This window comes from Chenopodium quinoa, unplaced genomic scaffold, assembly GCF_001683475.1.
Source record: "Chenopodium quinoa cultivar QQ74 unplaced genomic scaffold, ASM168347v1, whole genome shotgun sequence".
Taxonomy (NCBI): Eukaryota; Viridiplantae; Streptophyta; class Magnoliopsida; order Caryophyllales; family Amaranthaceae; genus Chenopodium; species Chenopodium quinoa.
The window spans coordinates 650,556-671,109 of NW_018744167.1; the positions used below are offsets into that span (position 1 = coordinate 650,556).

Consider the following 20,554-nt stretch of genomic DNA (forward strand, 5'->3'; position numbering starts at 1 on the left):
CCAGTCTGAAGCTGTGTGAGCTTCAACTTCAAATTCATCCTCAGTATCGTGGTCCGACTGAACTTGAGGGTCGTCTAGGGGACGCCTCTCTTCAGGAGTCGGTACAGACTTGGATGCCATCTCAGAAGTACTCTCCCCACAGACGGCGCCAAATGTTTCGGGGTTTTCTGATGTCCTGCGGGAGAGTTACAATTCCGAGACTGGAACCGAACGCCTGTACCTGCAAAAACGGAGACTCCCGGTGGTGGGAGCTCCGCCTCCAACGGTCAAGTTAGTACTTGATTAAGGAGTAATTAATGCGGAAATTAAAGTGATTGGGTCTCTCTAGGTGAGAGTGTTTAATGTAGGTAATCTGCTTTGTTAGCGTGATCAGCCTGTTATCTCTGTAATCTCCCTTAATGAGGATTAAGGGAGGTATTTATAACCTTGGGAAACGTGCCAATCCTAGGTTTAGGTTAACCTAGGGCTGATTGGGCTTCCCTCGGAAGTTGGGCATGGGTGGCCGGTTTCTCCATTAGGCATGGAGTATGCCACGTGTCATGACATAATAGGTCCAAGGTGGACGAATAAGCGTGTGCCACGTGGCAAGCCCTGACAGTTCCAACTGGGGGACACTTGGCAGGACCTGATTGGCCCACGTGGCGCATTCCGATTGGTGGGAGCAAAATCCCCTAATCAGGATCCATTTAGGCGAGCTTCGGGTTTGTTACTTACTAACCCAAAGTTCTATAACATTCTCTAGCAAGACGTATAGACGACCCAAATAAAGGAATTACTATCTCCATAATACGATCCATAATTATATTAACTAATTGCACTAAAGTCGAGGACACATGTCCTTCACCTAGGTGGTAACTAATTTCCCCAATAAAAACAAAATTTGTACAACCAAACCCAACCTGTTCTCTTAAGCTAAAATAGAGAGACTAGGGGTATGTTCTCTTCAACTTAATTTCAGTTCAGTTCACTTCCTAATTTCCTTCTCTTATAAAATATTCATTTCAGTTTTATTCAGTTCAGATAATTTCAGTTTAAATTCAATCAGTTGGGTTCAATTTAATTCATTTCATTTCATTTCAATGAATTAGAAAAGGTCCTAAGTTAGATGTGTAATTAGGGATGTCAGTGGGGCGGGTCAAGTAGGAGACCCGCCCCATCCCCGCCCCAGTGGGGCAGGGATGAATCTCGGTTTCGCGGGTGGTGGGGCGGGGATGGGGATAAAAATCATACCCGCCATGGGTGATGGGGCGGGGGTGGATTTTAAGTTGTACCCGCCCCATCCCCGCCCCGCCCCACCCACCCCACTTCATACCCGCCCCATCCCCAACTCATACCCACATCTATATATCTTTTAAAGCAAAATTACATACTTTTATTCTATTTATAAAATAATTACATGAAATACAATATTAATTATAATACTTTGTACGACATTTATATTATAACACAAAAATGTGTATATAATGTTTTATTTTATAATTCGTATTAATTATGTAAGATTGTATATTTGATATACGGATATTAGGTGGATCTTGGGTGGGGATTAGGCGGGTTTTTGGTGGGGATTAGGTGGGGATGGATATCTAAGTGGGGGGTGGGGCGGGGATGGTTTTGGAGTTGTACCCGGTGGGGCGGGGATGGGAATGAAAATTGGACCCGCCGCGGGGATGGGGATGGGGATGGGGATGAAAATATTAGGTGGGGATGGGGATGGGAAGGCCAACATCCACCCCGCCCCGCCCCATTGACATCCCTATGTGTAATCTTGTTCTCGAAATGGGAAATATTCGTTGATCAATATAGACTTTTCAATATAGACTTTTCAGTATTTCACAAGCTTTTGTCCACGGGTCATAAGCTTTTGTCCTTGACTGACTTTTTTTTTTTTTTTTTTTTTTTTTTTTTCTTTTTGAAAGCCCTTGACTGACTTTAATGGTGACTGTTTTTGGAGTTTTTTTGGGAGAAAGGAGAGTCGGAGATATTGCTCATAAATACAAGTAGCAAACGAAGTAACCTCAAAAAAAAAAAAAAAAACCTCAAATATTTATGGTGTTGCCTCTTCTGATCGCCTTCTACTCAATCAGAACGCTTTGACATCGACAAAATCAAATAAAAATTTGGTCAGTATTCTATTTTTGAACTTCTTATTAATTTATTTACTTATTATTTTATTTGTGTTGTGAATTTTCATACCATTTATTTACAGCTTCAATAAATGCCTAATTAAAATTATGGTTGTAACTTGTAAACTTTTTGAAGTTAAAATTTGAGAAATAATTAGATTGTTTCTGCTTATCTCGTAGATCGATTTCTGATTAAAAGTAATCCGTATATTTTAATGTTAATTTTTTGGATGTTGGAATTATGAAGGATTGTTTAAGAAGTTATACTTCTTTTTTGTGTCGTCCTAATTCCCCCATTTTTTTTGTCCTTCGTAAAAAAGATTCATTCTTTTTATGTTCCACCCATTTTACCCTTTAAGCTAATCCGGATTCGGTTTCAATCCCCTTAATGCGGAGATCGTACACGAGTCCTTCCTATCAAATATAGCCTCAATTGTCACTACACTAACGGCCAATTATACCCAACTTATTTCGGTTGGAACTACACAGTTCACACAAATTAATGCTTCTGTTCTTGCTGACACCCTCAAATGGGCATAGAAGTTGGATGGGATACTTTAGCACTCAAACGTTTTTCGCAAGCCAAATGTATTATATTGACATTATATACTCCATATATAACTGATTATTAGCAATAATAAAAAAAAAAAACTCGGTATTTAAAAGTTGATATCATGGAGTATAATTAAAACTTTTACATGTGGCTTAGTCACACCGAATGGTCAGCCACCTTAGGTTACTCAGTTAGTGTTACAGGGTTACTTGGTTAGAGGTTTTACTATGTTAGTGTTGTAGGGCTTATTTTGTTATTTGAGTGTCCCCTTAATAAGTACTACCTCCGTTTCTTATTAGTTGCAACTTTAGGGTATTATTTGTGAGATATAAAATATTCCAAAGTTGCAACTAATACGAAACGGAGGTAGTATAACAAGTGGATACTGTATTAGTATAATGGGGTAACTCTATCAATGTTATAGGGGTTACTCAATTGTTTCTTACAAACGGTGACACGGTGTGGCCAACCGCATAAAAAACGCGTTGAACCTTATATTATTATCTACATTAGTAAATACTATGGTCAATGTTAGTATGTGAATAGTAAGAAAAAAAAAATCCAACATGTAAATTTATCGTGGGACAGGGGAGTATTGAACTGTAAATTAAAGTGGATGAGATTTTTTTTTTTTAATAATATAGACTAGATGAAGTAGCAATGCAGTGTTGTTATGTACTCTCTTCGTTTTTAAATACTTGCTCTATTTCTCTTAAACACGCATACCGATACTAATTCTTTTATTAATAATATCTTTAATTATCAATAAGTACAAATTTTAATAAGAAAAATTTGCGAGAAAGGTCCTTTTAAGTGGTAGAAAGGTCCTTTTATGAAAAGATGGCACAAAAGGTCCTTATCTGAATTGGGTTGTAAAGAAGGTATGTCGACCAAATTCCGACGTTGATCAAAATTTTCCGGTCAAAAAAAGTCACGTGCTAATGACCCCCCCTTTTTTTTCTTTCTCTTTCCTTCTTCTTCCTCGATTTTGCCCTTTTCCCCCATTTTTCCCATTTATCTCTTCTGATGCGACTAGTAGCTACCCCATTAATGGCAAAACACTGTAGAAGGAATTGTAATTTATGTGCTTCAATTTTAATTTCTGGCCGGGATAAAAATCGAATTTTGGGATTATTGTTATTCTAAAATGTTCAATAAGGTAGGGAAAAATGGGAGAAATGGACAAAATCGAGGAAGAAGGAGGAAAAGGGAAAAAAGGTCATTAAAGTGGTCACGTGCTGTGCCGCACTTTTTTTTTTTTTTTGTCGGAAAATTTTGGTGAAAGTTGGAATTCGGTCAACGGACCCTCCTCACACCCCAATGTTCATATAAGGACCTTTTGTGCCACTTTTTTTTTCATAAAAGGACCTTCCTCATGCGGTCGACCACTTAAAAGGACCTTCCTCACAACTTAAATTTTTAATAATTGAAAATTAATAATCTATTCGTTGTGACGATTCCAACAAGCTAGATTGTACTGATACTACGGGTACAAAAAACGGGTACGAATACGGGTACGAGATACGGCAAAATCAAAATTTCCATAAACGGATAGGATACGACAAATAAAAATTCAGCAAAATGTAAATCCTTAAAATGAATTTTTTTTTTTAAAAAAAAATAATTCTATAAACTCATAACAATTCATAACACATGAAATTCATAATTAAAGTACCATAATCATAATCACATTGCCATTTAAAACGAAATATGGGGGTTTAAAAGAAAACAAAATATGGGAAAGAAAAAGCACCATGTGATTTCTACCTACTGCCATCTATATTCTACAGTAACTTTAAATTAAAAAAAAAATATATATCAAGTAATCACATGCTTTACAGAAAACATTGCTCCATTATTCTCATAAAGGAAAAAAAATAGTTTGAAGAAAGAGAAAAAAAAAACCAGAAGCAGAAATGTTGAATCAGGCCGGCTGCCGGTGTCGGAGGGGTCGTAGGTAGTCTCCGGTTGCCGCAGTCGGCCACACAATCAACGTTCGCAATTTTAGGGTTTTTGATAATTGGGGGAAATTGACATTTTGGTAAGTAATGTTGGTTTTTTTTTTCAAAAATAAAAAATGGGTTGGGCTTTAATGGAAACATTAGAAAATGGGCTTCCCCGTCCCTGATACGTTTCCAAGCAAGAGTTTAAACGTCCCCAAAATTGCTTGTCGTACCACTTTTGACGGGGACAGCTTGGTGACGTTTCCATGGCGTAACCGTACCGTACCCGTCCCCAAAACGTATCGGGTACGGGAGACGACAACTATATGGCGTATTCGTGAACATTGCCAACAAGTACCCACAACACTATATTTTTTCTTATGTATAAATCACAAAATTTAGTCAAAATAGGACAAATAAATAATACAAAAAATAGAATTGGAGCAAATATTTAAAAATGAATGGGGTTTGTTGTTAGATATGACAAATTTGTAAGTATTTTAAAATTGGAAATTGATACCACTGTGTTTTGAAATGTACACTTGAGTCATGAAATAATACGGTAAATGATTATAATGGTACAAAATCTTGTTACAATGGTATATACTTTTAAAGCTAACTAGCATTTTGGCCCGTTTGATGCCCGACTTGTTATTTGGGCTAGTTATTTTTATATATAGGTATGGTTTTCAAAAGTTGATACTTTTGATATAATATATAAAGTAATTGCTTCATTGCTAAAACATAAAAGAACAAAAAAAAGAGTCAAAGTAGAACGGTAAAAGAAGACGAAGGAATTTGGTTAGGTATACCGTATATACATGAAGATTGTAAGATATGAAATGATACATTAGTTTAAGAAGACGAAGGAATTTGGTTAGGTATACCGTATATATGAAGATTGTAAGATATGAAATGATACATTAGTTTAAGTTATATTTTAAGTTTAGGAAATTAAAACACAATTTTTATTATAATTCATATGTTTATGTAATGTGTACTAGTTATGGTGGAAATGAACACACTTTAATTTTTTTCCTTAAATTTGCAAGTCATAGAATGCATAGTGACTTAGGCCTTGTTTGACAAATGGCTGTTGGCTGGTTTACTTGGCTTGTTTGACCCTGGAATGTTTGGGTGTTTATAATGGCTTTTGAAATTGGTTGTTTAAGCTGGGTGTTTATAAAAGTGTTTGGTAAATTAATTGTTGGTTGTTGGCTGTTTATTAGATAATTTGTGGGCCAACAAGCCAAAAGCCAACAAAAAAGCTACTCAAAGCAGCTTTTTCATTTTGGCTTAAAAGCCGCTGACTAAAAAGCCAATTACCAAACACATTTTTTGGCTGTTTGACCACCTATAAAAGTGAAAATCTAACCAAAAAGCCATTAAAAAGCTAATTACCAAACATGGCCTTAAACAATAATATTAAGGGAGGTGACATGACATGTGGGGGCAATAAGTGACTTGTGATGACATGTAAAAAATTTATGGTGTGGAAATGAAGCCCTTCATTTTCTCCCTTGAAATTGTAAGTTATAGAATGTATAAAGACTTTAAAAAAAATATTAAGAGTGGTGACATGTGACGTACGAGGTAATGAGTGACTTCTGATGACATGTGTCATGTGAAAAATTTATTGTTTATGTTTTTAAATACTAAGTATTGATATTGATATTGATATTGATTGACATTGAAGTATAGATTTATATATTTACCTTAGGTTGTGAAATTATGCCGTTAATAGTGTTATAGAATCATAAATGGTTGTAATGGTACTAAATTAACTACGTACACTAAAATCAGTGGCGGATCCAAGATTTCCGAGCTTGTGAGTCACCCTGAACACGAAGGTTTACATCGCGTCAAAAGGCTTCCACGGAATCAAAGGCACTCGGTTGTGTAAATACCAACAATATGCTTTACCACCAAAAATACCGTCATATGACTCCTATTATATAAGTTCTACAATCTAAAGCCATAACATAGCAATAATAAGGCTTGTTTAATTTTATAAAATTGATAAGTTAGCCTAACTAACAAACCTCATTACTTTTAATCTAGTTGTAATATAAGCTCTTTTGTTCTTGTTAAAAAAAAAAACAAATCCCATTACTTTGTCATGCTATATACAACTACTTTACGAATGCCAATTGCCATAAATTCTATTACATTTTCCAAGTCTACAAACTAACACAAAAATAAGACCTTGCACAATAGGGGTTACAAAAATAAAAAAAAGTTTGACCGGTTTAACCGGTTATAGGTCATAGGGATCGTTTATGGAAGATCCATGTTAAAGGTGGGATTATTTCTGGAATTTCAAAAGGTGGGATTGTTTATGGAATACCGACTAAAGGTGGGATTATTAGTTTACATTTTTCCTTAAAAATATATTTTCATATTATTAATTTTAAAGTTTTTTTTACTAATTTACAATTTAAGATATTAATTGTTAAAGTCCTGCCTCTAGTCCAAGTGTTACATTTGAAAAATACGGAGGAAGTAATGTAATTGAAATCCATTCAAAAATAAAACATAATGTAACTGAAAATTTTAATACAATAACCAACGATCAAAACCTTAATACCAAAGATGGAGTCGGCTATATGGACAAAATTTTTATCTTTTATACTTGCCAACCATGAGTCCATGATCATATGTTTACATTCTCGTCTCTAATATTATACGTTCTTGTAAATCTAACTTCTTCATGTCCCTTTTAACTCCTTCCATCCAAGTCATCTTTTGTCTTCCTCAACATTATCTTTCTTTTCACTTTCCTTACTAGTGCATCTTCAAATATGTGCTTGACATGCCAAAACTAATGCAATACTATCGATTCTCCCATATTATTTGTGACGGGAAGTTCCTTATCAATACTTGGAATGCAATCTATTCACCTAATTTTTAGTTATCTAAACTTATTACAACTTATTTTAGTTATAAATTGAACTTGGTAACCTTGTTTAACCCTTATAACAACTTTTCTGAACTTTTTATTTTCTTAAACTTATCAACTTATCTTCCCTGTAATAGATAGGTGGAAATAAGGTGAACTAAACAGAGCCTTGGTTAAATGGGAAACATGTCCAATGGGGCAAAAAAGGGGTAACTTTTATGGAATAAAATGTCTATGATTAAACACAATTGACAATTAGTTTTTCTCTGTGCGATTTCTAAGGAGATAAGCTAGAGAGAAAAGATAATGGAGGTTGATGAGAGACAGAGCCGTCTTAAACTTTTTAGGGCCCTCTTCATTTTTTTAATATATATTTTTAATTTTTTTTATCTTAAATAATTTTCATTTCTGTAGTCATAAATTTATAAATATATATTATGGAGTATTTAAGAAACTAATAATTCCACCTATATTTAATTACATAAACGAAAATAAAAAAATTGAAGATAATATTAGGCAATAGCATATACTAGATAAAAATAAAAGGTGAAAATATAATGTTGAAAGTATATATAAATAAGAAATTCTTAGGAAAACAAAATGAATTAGGTGTTGGGAAGGGGTTTCAAACCCAATCCCACCGACTACAAAGGGTTCAAAACTTTGTTAATTTACCACCACTTCAGCCATCTAATATTTGAGATATGCTATGTCATTCAATTTTTTTTAATACAGACAATAGGTTCCAGATTATGAGGCCCCAAAAAATTTGAGGGGTGTGTTGAGCCGGCCTTGATGAGAGAGGATGGGTGAGGGAAGAGAGAGAGGAACATGAGAATATAGGTATGTATTTATCTATAAGGCATGCTTAGATTGAGGATAATACATTACAGGGGTAATAAAAGTCAAATTTGAAAAAACAAAAGCAATTAGAGGTGTTGTAGAAGACATGATGTTTACAAATGAAATAAGTTAGTTATGCCATGAGGAAAAGAGAGAGATGGAGGAATTATTACTCTCATAATGAGGGTAATAGTTATCCATCCTCCCCCCTTGTGTAACTATTACCCCCAAAATAAAGGTATTGATTCCTCTTTTTTCACCTCACACCATACCATCAATATATAATTTTCTTACAATTACACCATCACTATCTCCTTCCCAATATTCACATTCATTTTGCTTAGTTTGATTTTTTTTTTTGATTTTTTTTTATCCTAGTAATACATCTCCCCCAATCTAAGCATGCCCTAAGAGAAGTTTTTTTCACCCTTTACAAACCACACAGAGGAAAATGGAAAAATGACTTATCTTAATTTTTCCTCTTAGTTTCTAGATCTTGAGTCATTTATCATTGGTGGAATTCCTTTTTAGTAGTCAATATTTCTTACGGAAAAGTGTGTGAGTTGTGATTGTTGAAACATACTAGCATGTTTTTCTCGTCAAGGATACTAAGAGTTTCATGAGCTCTTTATTTTAATTACTTTCTGTAACATATGAAGTAGTTCTTTAATGTATATAATCTTTTTATCTATATTTTTTCTATCATTGCAAAATAAAATAAGTTTAGACCTTTAAGTTTCAAGAAGATTTATCAATTTATTGATTTAGGTTTTTAATTGTATGAAAATGAGGTTTAAGTGCTGCCCATGTTTACATTTCCATTTCTTATGTCTTAATGTGGTAAAGCTTTATGATAGAATTATGAGAAAAAGAATGTTGAAAAGCTTAATAATATTGATGAGTATACAAGAGTAGATATAGTATATGAATGGAGTATTAAAAATTAAAAAAACTATGACTAGGTGTAAAATATGACAAAGAACATTAGCTAAGAGTTAGGGATATACTTTCTCTATCAACCTAAAGATAAAGATTAATTCAATGGATTAGCTAGTTTTAATGCTATAATTGGTTTATGGGTAATAATTAAGGAAGTAATAAAAGTCAAACTAAGAAAATCAGAAGTGATTCAAGGTGTTGTGGGGAGATAATGTGTTTATAAATAAAATAAGGTAGTTCTGACATGAGGAAAAGACAGAGGTGGAGGAATCATTACTACCCTCATAATGAGGGCAATAATTACCCACTCTCCCCCTAGTGTGACTATTAACCCCAAAATGAGGGTAATAGTTCCCCTCTCTTCACCTATCATCACACTACCACTAAATAAAACTCCTTACAATCACACCATCAGTAGTATATTCTCCTCCCTTATATTTACTTTCATTTTGTTTAGTTTTTCTTTTCTTACCTTAGTAATACATTACTCTTAATCTAAGCATGCCCTAATAGTAACTAATAATGACAATGGTGATTTAGTCGTCATTATCCTTTACACTTTATTGGTGGGGAAAATATGCTGAATAAATGTTGCATGAAATTTGAAGTCCAATTTATAGGAGCCTTATTGGTAATATTTGTCATCCAATTTAATGAGTTTTCTCATGGCCTTTCAAACTAAACATTGGCTTTTATGATAGGATGTTTCATATTGTTGTACTTAATAGTTCTTTGTGACTCACATTAAGGAGTTTTGATGATGACATATGTTTATCAGTTTGTTTGCAGCTCAAAAACATTCTGGCCTTGTGTGGTTATTGGGATTAAATCAAAAGAAAAGATAAAAAGATAGGGATGGTGGCACTTCTGTTTGATACGAAGGCACCTTTCTTTGCACTTTCTTGCTTGAAGACCCTGTTTCTGGTGATTAATCTTTGTATCTTTAATGGATTGACTTGTACAACTTCAACACCCTTGAGGTTTAATAGAAAGGGGGCTTTTAAGATTTTGCAAGTCGCAGACATGCATTACGCGGATGGCAAGATCACGCCATGCTTGGATGTGTTGCCTAATCAAGTTAAAGGGTGCTCTGATCTCAACACTACTGTTTTTATCCAGCGAATGATAAAAGCTGAGAAGCCTGATCTCATTGTCTTCACTGGTACCTCATCTTGCTTATCATGAAATTTCCTCTTTATAAATTTTTTTTAGTGTGTTAGTAAAGAAAAGAGTGTTTCAGGAAAAAAAAAAAAATTTATCATAAGATCAATGCTTTAGTTATCTATTATTGTGCATTTGTCACTCTTATGGGATCTTTACTCTCTCTCCCTCTCTCTCTCCTAATAAACTAGAACAAATAATTTGGGGACCAGCTGCACATTTGTTGACAATTGTAATGAATATTTTACTTTTTTTTTTTTTTCAGATTCTGTAACAGTTCTTTCCTCAAATTCTTTCAAAGCTGTATAATTTACATCTCTCACATAGGAATTAGTTAAAGGGGAGAGGGGGGATGAAACTGTTTGCCATTTCATCTGTGCTATGACTCTATGAGAAAGGTGTACAACAAAGGGTTATAGCATTTAGGTTGTATGTAGTTCAAACTAACTTTTTTGTTTTTTCCCTTCCGATTTGTCTTGTTTTCTTGTTTAATTGGAAGAATTCAAATGATATGGAAGCATGAACTAAGGAAGAGATTGAGCATATATAAACCAGAAGTGCGTACACAAACGTTATGCTAGCTTATGAGGAGCATTGCTCCTTAAATGAATGGGAAAAATGCTTATTATAACTTCACTTCCAGCTGCTTGATAAAAAAAATCTATCATCCTATGCAGTTACTTGCATAGCATCTCTGATAGATATATATATGGTGGGGTGGGGGGGGGGGGAAGAGAGATATCTCATATCTAAGTTAATTGTATTCTCAATGCTCAAACGCCAACCAATGATTGAATGCTTGAATAATGCTCTTACTTGCAACATGGAATTTTGTCTTTTTACGTGTTTGTGTGTGTTTCGGGGAGGGGGTATTTGGGGGGGGGGGATTGGGGTTCTTACATGTATGCAGTAGGAGCCATTTTTCCAAAGCATTTAAAAAAGATCTACCTAGAAAAGCATGAAGTTTGGTTGCTTCATCAAGTTCTAGGCTTAGCTTGGGGTATTCCTTTTTGGACATGGACACAAGACCTGTAAATGGTGTCAAAGGAACAATGTAACATGTAATTAACTAGTGTGCTGGACATCTTCATTACTTCATTATGGTTGTGTTGATTGTTAAGTATAAGTAAACTCAACCGTTTCGATATTTTCATAATGAACAAGTTTGAGTGTTTATTATGTTAAGCAATGTATATGCAATAAGAGTTCACATTAGAGGATCGTTGCAACATTTATTTATTAAATGTGCTAATATGTATTTCACATTATTTGTCATTTGAGATTGTATAGTTAAAATGGCATACTCTTAAGGTTAGAGCAATAGTAAATATAAAGTTAAGAATAAGTGTTAGAAGGATTGTTGCATGCCCTCACTTGTTTGTATAGATTCATTTGCCCAAAAGTACATTTGAGCTAGACATAGATAAATGAGTGCATGCAGAAACAAGGCAGCGCATCTGTGCAAAGTGTAAAGTGGTGCTGGAATTAAGCTTCATTGCCCCTCCATGCGTCCCTTGGTCTTTGTCAATTCATTGATTTCATGGTGGCATGATTTAGCATCTTAATTATCTATTTTTATTATGAATTAATAATAAATGTACTTGATTTGTTATAAGAAGTTATAATTAAAGAATTGTTAATGTCATTTGTGTAATGGACTGAACTGATTTCACTCAATAATTACTAAATATTAAGAGGACTGATTTTTCAATAATTCAATTGAAGGTTATAAATAGTAGCTTGATGCTAACAACCTCCTTAGCAACTTGAGGTTGCAACTCTCCAAGTTTTCCTCCCTAATTTCTGGCTGATTTCTTGTTGCACATACTACTATTCTTAAACTAATATTACTAGCTGGTCAAGATGACCTTAAGGCTAAACATGTGACTACTTAACACAAAATAGAAAACCATGAAAGAACATAATAAAGTAGATTGCTTTCTTTCCTTCTCTTCTTAATTAATTTGTTCTGCTTAATTGGAGTCTTGATGCACCGAATTGTTACCTGCTGCTGCTACCTTTTATTGTTGCTCTAGTGGTTTGACTTTCCTCCTAGCATAGACCCGTATAGATTGTAGTTGACCCGGATCCATCACAATTTGGTATTAAAAGATATGGCCCTAAGGATGTTTCAATTCTCATAAAATCAGAACACTTTATGTTTGAAGATCAGAAAAATCAAGTCATTTCTTGCTTATCTAAGTTTTTCTCTAGAGTTGCCTTAAAAAAAAAAAAAAAAAAAACAAAACAAAAAGTTTTTCTCTGGAGTTTTCAAGAGAGTTGTAATATTCACATTCATAAACCATTGTTAGACTAGCCTTGTAAGAACAACCAAGTCTAGTTGTTCTTTTTTGCATGTCAATATTGTCAATCTGTCACCATGTAACTCCAGTATACTAAGTGGGGTCGGTAAATATTGAAGATATCGTGTTATAATTCAGGTACAATCAAAACTTGCATATCCAGGCAATGAAATGATATAAATAATCGCGCCTTAAGATATTTTATGTCTGTTAATTTACAAGAATATGAAGATAATTTGTCTGTTGCGACAGGTGACAACATATTTGGTTCAGATGCTACTGATCCAGCAAAATCAATGGATGCTGCATTTGCTCCTGCAGTAATGTGCAACATATCCTGGGCTGCTGTTCTTGGAAATCATGATCAGGAATCCACTCTTTCAAGGGAGGGAGTCATGCAATATATAGTCAACATGGAACACACCTTATCTCTGTTGAATCCGCATGATGCTGGGAAAATTGATGGATTTGGAAATTACAACCTTGAGGTGGCTGGTGTCAACGGTTCACCTTTCCAGAATAAGTCGGTTCTCAATCTTTATTTCCTTGACAGTGGAGACTACTCAACAGTTCCTTCAATTTCTGGATATGGCTGGATTAAGACCTCTCAACAGTCTTGGTTTCTTCGTACTTCTAGGAGATTGAAGGTAGTATTTTGTTGATCGCTTAAAAATAAATAAAAAAAATTAGACACAATATCCTTGTGTTTTGAATTTGAATTTTCATATAATCATATAAAAAATCATCTCTGGCATGTTTGAATGCAAAAAATATGAAATACTTATCCAACTTCAATCATTGAAATTTCCATTGTAGAAAGCATATATGAACCACCCAGAACCCCAAAAGGACTCTGCTCCTGGCCTTGTGTATTTCCACATTCCGTTGCCTGAATATGCAAGTTTCGACACATCAAACTTTACAGGTGTTAAGCAGGAGGGCATTTCTTCACCAAGCATAAACTCAGGTTTTTTTACGACCATGCTTGAAGCAGGTGATATCAGAGCAGTTTTTACTGGTCATGATCACAAAAATGATTTCTGTGGTAAGCTGATGGATATAAATCTTTGCTATGCGGGTGGTTTTGGATACCATGCCTATGGGAAGGCTGGTTGGGCTAGGAGGGCAAGAGTGGTGAAGATAAATCTGAGAAAGATTGGTAAAGGGGGCTGGGGTACAGTCAAGTCTATACAAACATGGAAGCGTCTTGATGATTCAAACCTCACTACTATTGACACTCGGGTCCTTTGGAGCAAGAGCTCAACTGGTAAGTGTTTTTTGAAGTCCTGACTTATTCAGTAGGAAATATGATAGGTGTCGTTGATTTTTAATGCTATAATTCTATCATCTAAAATTAATTGAAATTAGAAGTTACTAGCAAAAATTTTAGTTGGGTTATCGGAGAGTTGATTTCATTTTTCTGTCGTGAATTGTAAGTAATAATGTTTAACATGCGTACACAAAAAAGTGGTCAATTTCTCTTCATGTTCTCACTTCTTGTCTGAGCTAAATTCTACAACATATTGTCACGGGTCATCTCCCTTGCCAACCATGGGCGTCATTTGGGTCACTAGGCAACAGGGCATAATCGTGGCTAGGGGGCTTGCCCTTGGTTCCCAGGTAAGCACTTCCCCCTAAAGAGTTTTATTTAGCACCCTGCTTAAAATCCTAGTGAACACCCAGTGACAGTAACGCAACAATGGGTCATTTGGAGACCCAAATGAAGTCCAAATGGGCCTAAATTTGGGGTCCACCGTATTTTGGGTCAAAGAAGACGATGGTGGTGTCGGTTTTCCGAGACGAGGTCCCGAAATACAAGTTTGTGCAGCAGGTAGCCCGAAAAACGCGGGAAGCTTCTAGAATGTCTCGGAGCTATCTACGAGGTTCTTTTGAAGGAGTATTCTAGAGGGGATGTCTCTAGAATATTCAAGGGTTTTCATGTACATAGTAGAAGTGTCTAGGGTCTTCTATCCATGTGCATAAGTGTTGTACGTTCTAGAATGTTCTAGGGTTGTCTTGAACATTCTAGCTAGGGAAGGATGTAGAAACCTCCATGTATGTAGTTCCTAACTTCCTAAGGAGGTGGGAACCCTCTAGATTGTTGTAAGTCTAGAACCCTCCATTTGAGGAGGTTAGGAACGTTCTAGATAATCCTTGTAAGTAGGGAGGAGCACTATAAATAGGCTCCAAGGCATCATTTGTACATTCAAGTTGAGAGCAATACAAAAAGCATTCCAAAGCACTTGTGTTCTCTTGCAACTCAATCTCTTTCCTTCAAACACTTAGAGAGTGTGAAGAAATTTAAGGCACGAGGGTGCCAAGTGAGTGATCGGGCATACTAGCAAGGGTGATAGATTGTGTGCTCAATTGTCCACGACACTTAGTCGTAAATTCGGACTAAGGCACTAAGGGTAAGTGCTTAGTTCAACCAAGGGGACTTGTTAGCACCAAGGGATCGTGCTAGCAAACTTATTCTAGCAGCACAAAGGGTTGTGCTACGTGGGCACGAGAGTAGTGCCAAGGGAGAAAGCCTGACTCGTCTTACGACGAACTGTAAGCGGGTGGCGCACGGTGCGTGACTAGGGCAAAGTAGTCGGCACGTGACAGGTGGTATTAGAGCAAGGTTACGATTGTCGTGTGGGATCGACGTCGTAAATTCAAGGCGTTGCTGTTCGAAGCTACGAAGGGACGGTAGCTAGGCAACAAAGGTAAGTCGCTTCATTCTTATTGTGGATATAAGTATGGCTGGCGACAAAGAGGTTCCGGCGAGCCAAATTGTGCAAGGGGAAGAGGAAGCAACGAGGAGGCTAAGAAGAAGGGCACGAGGGAACCGTCGAGGGAACGATCGGTGCCCAGAACCTTTCCCTCTGAGTTGGAACCCCGCCTCATGATGGTAGAGTGTACTGTGGCGGACATGCATGATGGTATCACACAACTCTCGGACTCCGTGGAGGAGCTCGAAGTAAAAGTGGAGGCCGCACACACTGCCACCCAAAACTTAAGGGACGAGACTCGTGGGCTCGTTAATAGCGCGTTGGAAACTATTCGCGAGGAGGTCGCGAAACTTAAGAGGGAGTTGCTTGGGCAACTAAGGGACATCCGAGCCGAGGTGGAGTCGGTGAAGGAGGATGTCATTTTATGCAGGAAGGCAGCAGTGACCGAGAGTGTCACTATCCAAAAGGGGCCAAAGATGAAGGTCCCAAAGCCACAGAAATACCATGGGAAGCGGGACACTCGAGAGATTGACAACTTCCTATGGAGCGTCGAGAGGTACTTCGACGCAATGAAGCTGGATGACGATGCATCAAAGATCAACACCGCCACAATGTACTTGGGCGAGGAAGCTGTCCTTTTTGGTGGAGGCGTCGGGAGTCGGACATTAAGAAGGGGACTTGTTCCATTAGCACATGGGACGAGTTCAAAAGGGATTTTTATCCGGAGAATGCCAAGAAGGTCTCCATGATGAAGCTACGTGACTTGAAGCACACTAGCACCATTATGATCTACCAGAAGAGAACCAACTCATTTATTTCACCGGAGGTCTACAACGATGGGCTCAGCAAGATGTTGAACGAAGAAACGTGAAGACACTTGCTGAGGCAATAGCCGTGGCGGAGTCCTTGATCGAGATACCGAAGGAATCGAGAAGGGACAGGGGCAAAAGGGTTGAGGATGGCGACCAAGAGGATGAGGAGGCATCGCATCCAAAGGCCAAGTATGCGAATCATGGCAAGGACAAGGCCAAGTCCAAGTAGGAGTCCAAGGGGGACGAGCGAGACGGAGGTAAGCCCTCAAAGCCTTTCAAGTGTTTCCTTTGTGAGGGTCCGCATCTAGCGAGGAATTGCCCGTGGCGGCAAAAGTTGAATGCCATGATCGCAAGAGAGGAGGAGCCAGCTCCAAAGATGAGTATGGGGCAATGGTCCTAGGGAAGAAGGCCCAGCTAGCCCGCATGAAGCTCCTCAATGCTACGAGTGTTGAGGAAGGTGTGCCCAAGGGAGGCATCCTCAACAACTGGTGGGACGGGCGTCAAGCAAGGGAGTAACTTGATGATCGTAGAAGGGGAAGTGAACGAGGTACCGACAAGGCTGCTTGCGGACACGAGAGCGTCGCACAATTTCTTGGCTAAAGAGGAAGCCAAAGCCTTAGGGGTGAAGTTCACCAGGGTCGATGGAGAGATGAAGACAATCAATTCAAGGGCTACGCCGGTGTATGGTAGGGCGTGGGGAGTCCCAGTCCGCTTGGGGAAGTGGAATGGAAAGGTCGACTTCTTGGTGGTCGACATTGATGATGAGGACGTGGTGCTAGGCATGGAGTTCTTGCACAAGGTCCTACCTTTTCGAGTGAGTGATGGCATGATAACCATCACATAAAAGGGGAGCGAGATAGGGATCAAGCTCGCTCAACTCAAGGAGCGGGGAAAGCTAGGTGGGCGCCGAGGCAAAGGCGTCAAGATGCGGTCCATGGGAGGACCAAGGCAGCAACAATGCAAGGGACAAGACATTAAGGTGTTCCAAGTGGTGAAACAACAAGGCTAACCTCTGGAGTCAATAGGAGGGACGGGGCAGCGGCGCACGGAAGCATCCAAGGGTCGAGTGGTGCGCTAGACCTGGTCGCAGGCACGTACTCCAACGGGCGATCTTGCCGAAGTCGGCAAGAATTTGGGTGGGGGAGAATGTCACGGGTCATTGCCAACCATGGGCGTTATTTGGGTCACTAGGCAACAGGGCATAATCGTGGCTATGGGGCTTGCCCTTGGTGTCCAGGTAAGCACTTCCCCCTAAAGAGCTTTATTTAGCACCCTGCTTAAAATCCTAGTGAGCACCGAAGTGACATTAACGCAATAATGGGTCATTTGGAGACCCAAATGAAGTCCAAATGGGCCTAAATTTGGGGTCCACTGTATTTTGGGTCAAAGAAGATGATGGTGGTGTCGGTTTTCCGAGACGAGGTCCTGAAATACAAGTTTGTGCCCGGTGAACGCGGGAAGCTTCTAGAATGTTCCGGAGCTATCTACAAGGTTCTTTTGAAGGAGTATTCTAGAGAGGATGTCTCTAGAATATTCAAGGGTTTTCATGTACATAGTAGAAGTGTCTAGGGTCTTCTATCCATGTGCATAAGTGTTGTACGTTCTAGAATGTTCTAGGGTTGTCTTGAACATTCTAGCTAGGGAAGGATGTAGAAACCTCCATGTATGTAGTTCCTAACTTCCTAAGGAGGTGGGAACCCTCTAGATTGTTGTAAGTCTAGAACCCTCCATTTGAGGAGGTTAGGAACGTTCTAGATAATCCTTGTAAGTAGGGAGGAGCACTATAAATAGGCTCCAAGGCATCATTTGTACATTCAAGTTGAGAGCAATACATAAAGCATTCCAAAGCACTTGTGTTCTCTTGCAACTCAATCTCTTTCCTTCAAACATTTAGAGAGTGTGAAGAAATTTAAGGCACGAGGGTGCCAAGTGAGTGATCGGGCATACTAGCAAGGGTGATAGATTGTGTGCTCAATTGTCTACGACACTTAGTCGTAAATTCGGACTAAGGCACTAAGGGTAAGTGCTTAGTTCAACCAAGGGGACTTGTTAGCACCAAGGGATCGTGCTAGCAAACTTATTCTAGCAGCACAAAGGGTTGTGCTACGTGGGCACGAGAGTAGTGCCAAGGGAGAAAGCCTGACTCGTCTTACGACGAACTGTAAGCGGGTGGCGCACGGTGCGTGACTAGGGCAAAGTAGTCGGCACGTGACAATATGTTATAAAGCTATGTGTTATACCTTCCAGTTATATAGTCATCTACACACTATGTTACTTGAAAAGGATCTGTTTTATAGGCTCATACCAATATGTCCTTGAGATCTAAGAAGTCATGCACACATTACTTGTTGTAGCATTTCCCCTTTTATTTATTGAATGTTTTGCATTCCGAATTTATATTGCCATTCTCCACACGCCCTGTGACTTAGTTCTTCCATAACATTTTCATCGCATTTAAGTTTGACAACCTTTACCACTTTACTCAATGCAAACCACCAACTAACAGCCAGTCATTGCCCATATCCGCAACCTGCTGCCCCCTCAACCACAGCCTCTGCTTTCACCTCTTCCGTACCAGCTGCTATTCTTTCCAAACTTGTTACCTATTACTTACACAAAGACAAAAATTGTGACGGATTTCATAATCAATAGCCTTGTTGTACAGCCATGAAATTATATCAGATATGATTGTATATGCTAGTCATTTCCTCAGCTCATTTTGTACACTATCATGTTTTGGATACGTAGAAATTGGTCAATGTTAATTATTTTGCGTACTATCTATGTTTCACAGTTTTTGCACCTTTGAAGGGTGCACGGATTTCTAGGCAAAATTTGTTAGTGAGTGTAAGATAGAGAGAGAAAAATAGGAATGCATGTGATCAGGAGAGAGATAGAGAGAAATAACAACCTGAAAAGGAAAGAAAATATTAGATGCAAATAATGTGTAGCATTCATTTTTTACAAAATTTATAAAAAATATGAAACGAGGTAGTATGAAATTTAATGGTGAATGGATGTTCGTGATTTTGCACCTTATTCACCAAACTTGATTTTTTCGATTCATTTGTTTTGTATTGTTTAGGATAACCGCCTATATTTGTGAATGTGGTGAGTAATAAAAATGAAAATAAGAAAAATACTTGTTTTGGTTTAGAGATAAATCTATTTCCCCTATATGTATTTGATTTTGGCGGGGCATTATGAATAAGATTTTACACAAATTTTTTACCATTCCCTTGATCTGTTGTTTATGCCTAAGAACCAAGCACTTAATTTGCTTGTTAAATTATACAAAGTACTAAATTTGCATGGTCTAATTTCTGTCTTGCTGCACATACAGGAACCCGTAGGAAAAAGCGAATTGATGGCGCCTAGGCTTTGAAAGCGAATGGTTCACAAAATCTGTTTGTATACGCAGATAATGGCCTTGTAAAGTTGTAAGTGTTCAAATGGATATAGTTACAGGTTTACACTGAACTCTGTGAAACCTCATCTACGTATAATCATACTTTCTCAATTCCAATAATATTGCAACAATGATGAAATTATGCATCCCAAAGTACATTTTATCTGTTGAATATCTATAATTGTGTAAGAGTAAAATTATAGAAAGTTGACATTGTAAAAGTATTTTATGGGACGAATCTAATAAGATTCTACATGACAATATTTTGCTTAACGTATAAATCATATTATATGGTCAAACAAGAGTGGTGAATAGTGCAAAAAGTCCATTGCTGCAATATTAATAGACAAAGGAGTATATTATAGAAAACTCTACTAGATATGTGACAAAGGTGTTGTTAAGCATGCATTCGGGGCCTTAGTTTCAAAGCCTGCGATTCTTTGTTACATCTTTTAGAACCTCATTTGCTACAAGATAGAATAAAATTCAGTTGAGTTGGCGTCGAAAGTCTAAATAAAAAGAGTATGTGAAGAAATAGAGGATATTTAAGGCTATATACTATTGTGCACCTCTCCCTATGTGTAAGCTAATTGTAATTTGTGATTGGTCGCTATAGAATTGAGAGAAGTGTTATATAAGCAACACGCTACCTATTTGAAGGATTGACGACACGTTTGATAACCAGTAAAAAATAGACCTGGCAAACCGGTTGGGTCAGTTCGGGCCAATCATTATGCGAGTCTATTCGGGTTTCAGGTCAATGGTAATTTGGATCGGGTATTAGGTCAACACTTCGGGTCGAGTTGGGACAATTCAGATCGGGTCTGCCTTTGGGTTCAATTATCATGTTAGTTC

At 37.6% G+C, this 20,554-nt stretch overlaps 1 protein-coding gene across 3 annotated transcripts; it reads left to right on the forward strand.

Annotated features, from left to right (window-relative positions):
* The first annotated feature begins 1,919 nt into the window (after positions 1-1,919).
* Positions 1,920-19,937, forward strand: LOC110693814 (probable inactive purple acid phosphatase 29). 3 transcript variants are annotated; one of them, XM_021870963.1, is made up of 6 exons: positions 1,920-2,120; positions 8,254-8,361; positions 10,079-10,462; positions 13,017-13,411; positions 13,581-14,031; positions 19,634-19,937. In XM_021870963.1, exons 3-6 carry the CDS (start codon positions 10,156-10,158, stop codon positions 19,666-19,668), a joined length of 1,188 nt encoding a protein of 395 aa, XP_021726655.1. In that variant the 5' UTR covers positions 1,920-2,120; positions 8,254-8,361; positions 10,079-10,155; the 3' UTR covers positions 19,669-19,937. The 3 variants fall into 3 exon arrangements, with proteins under 3 accessions (XP_021726655.1, XP_021726656.1, XP_021726654.1); XM_021870964.1 differs by lacking the exon at positions 8,254-8,361 and having other exon boundaries at positions 1,921-2,120; positions 10,090-10,462; XM_021870962.1 differs by lacking the exon at positions 8,254-8,361 and having other exon boundaries at positions 1,924-2,120.
* Positions 19,938-20,554: the final 617 nt, after the last annotated feature.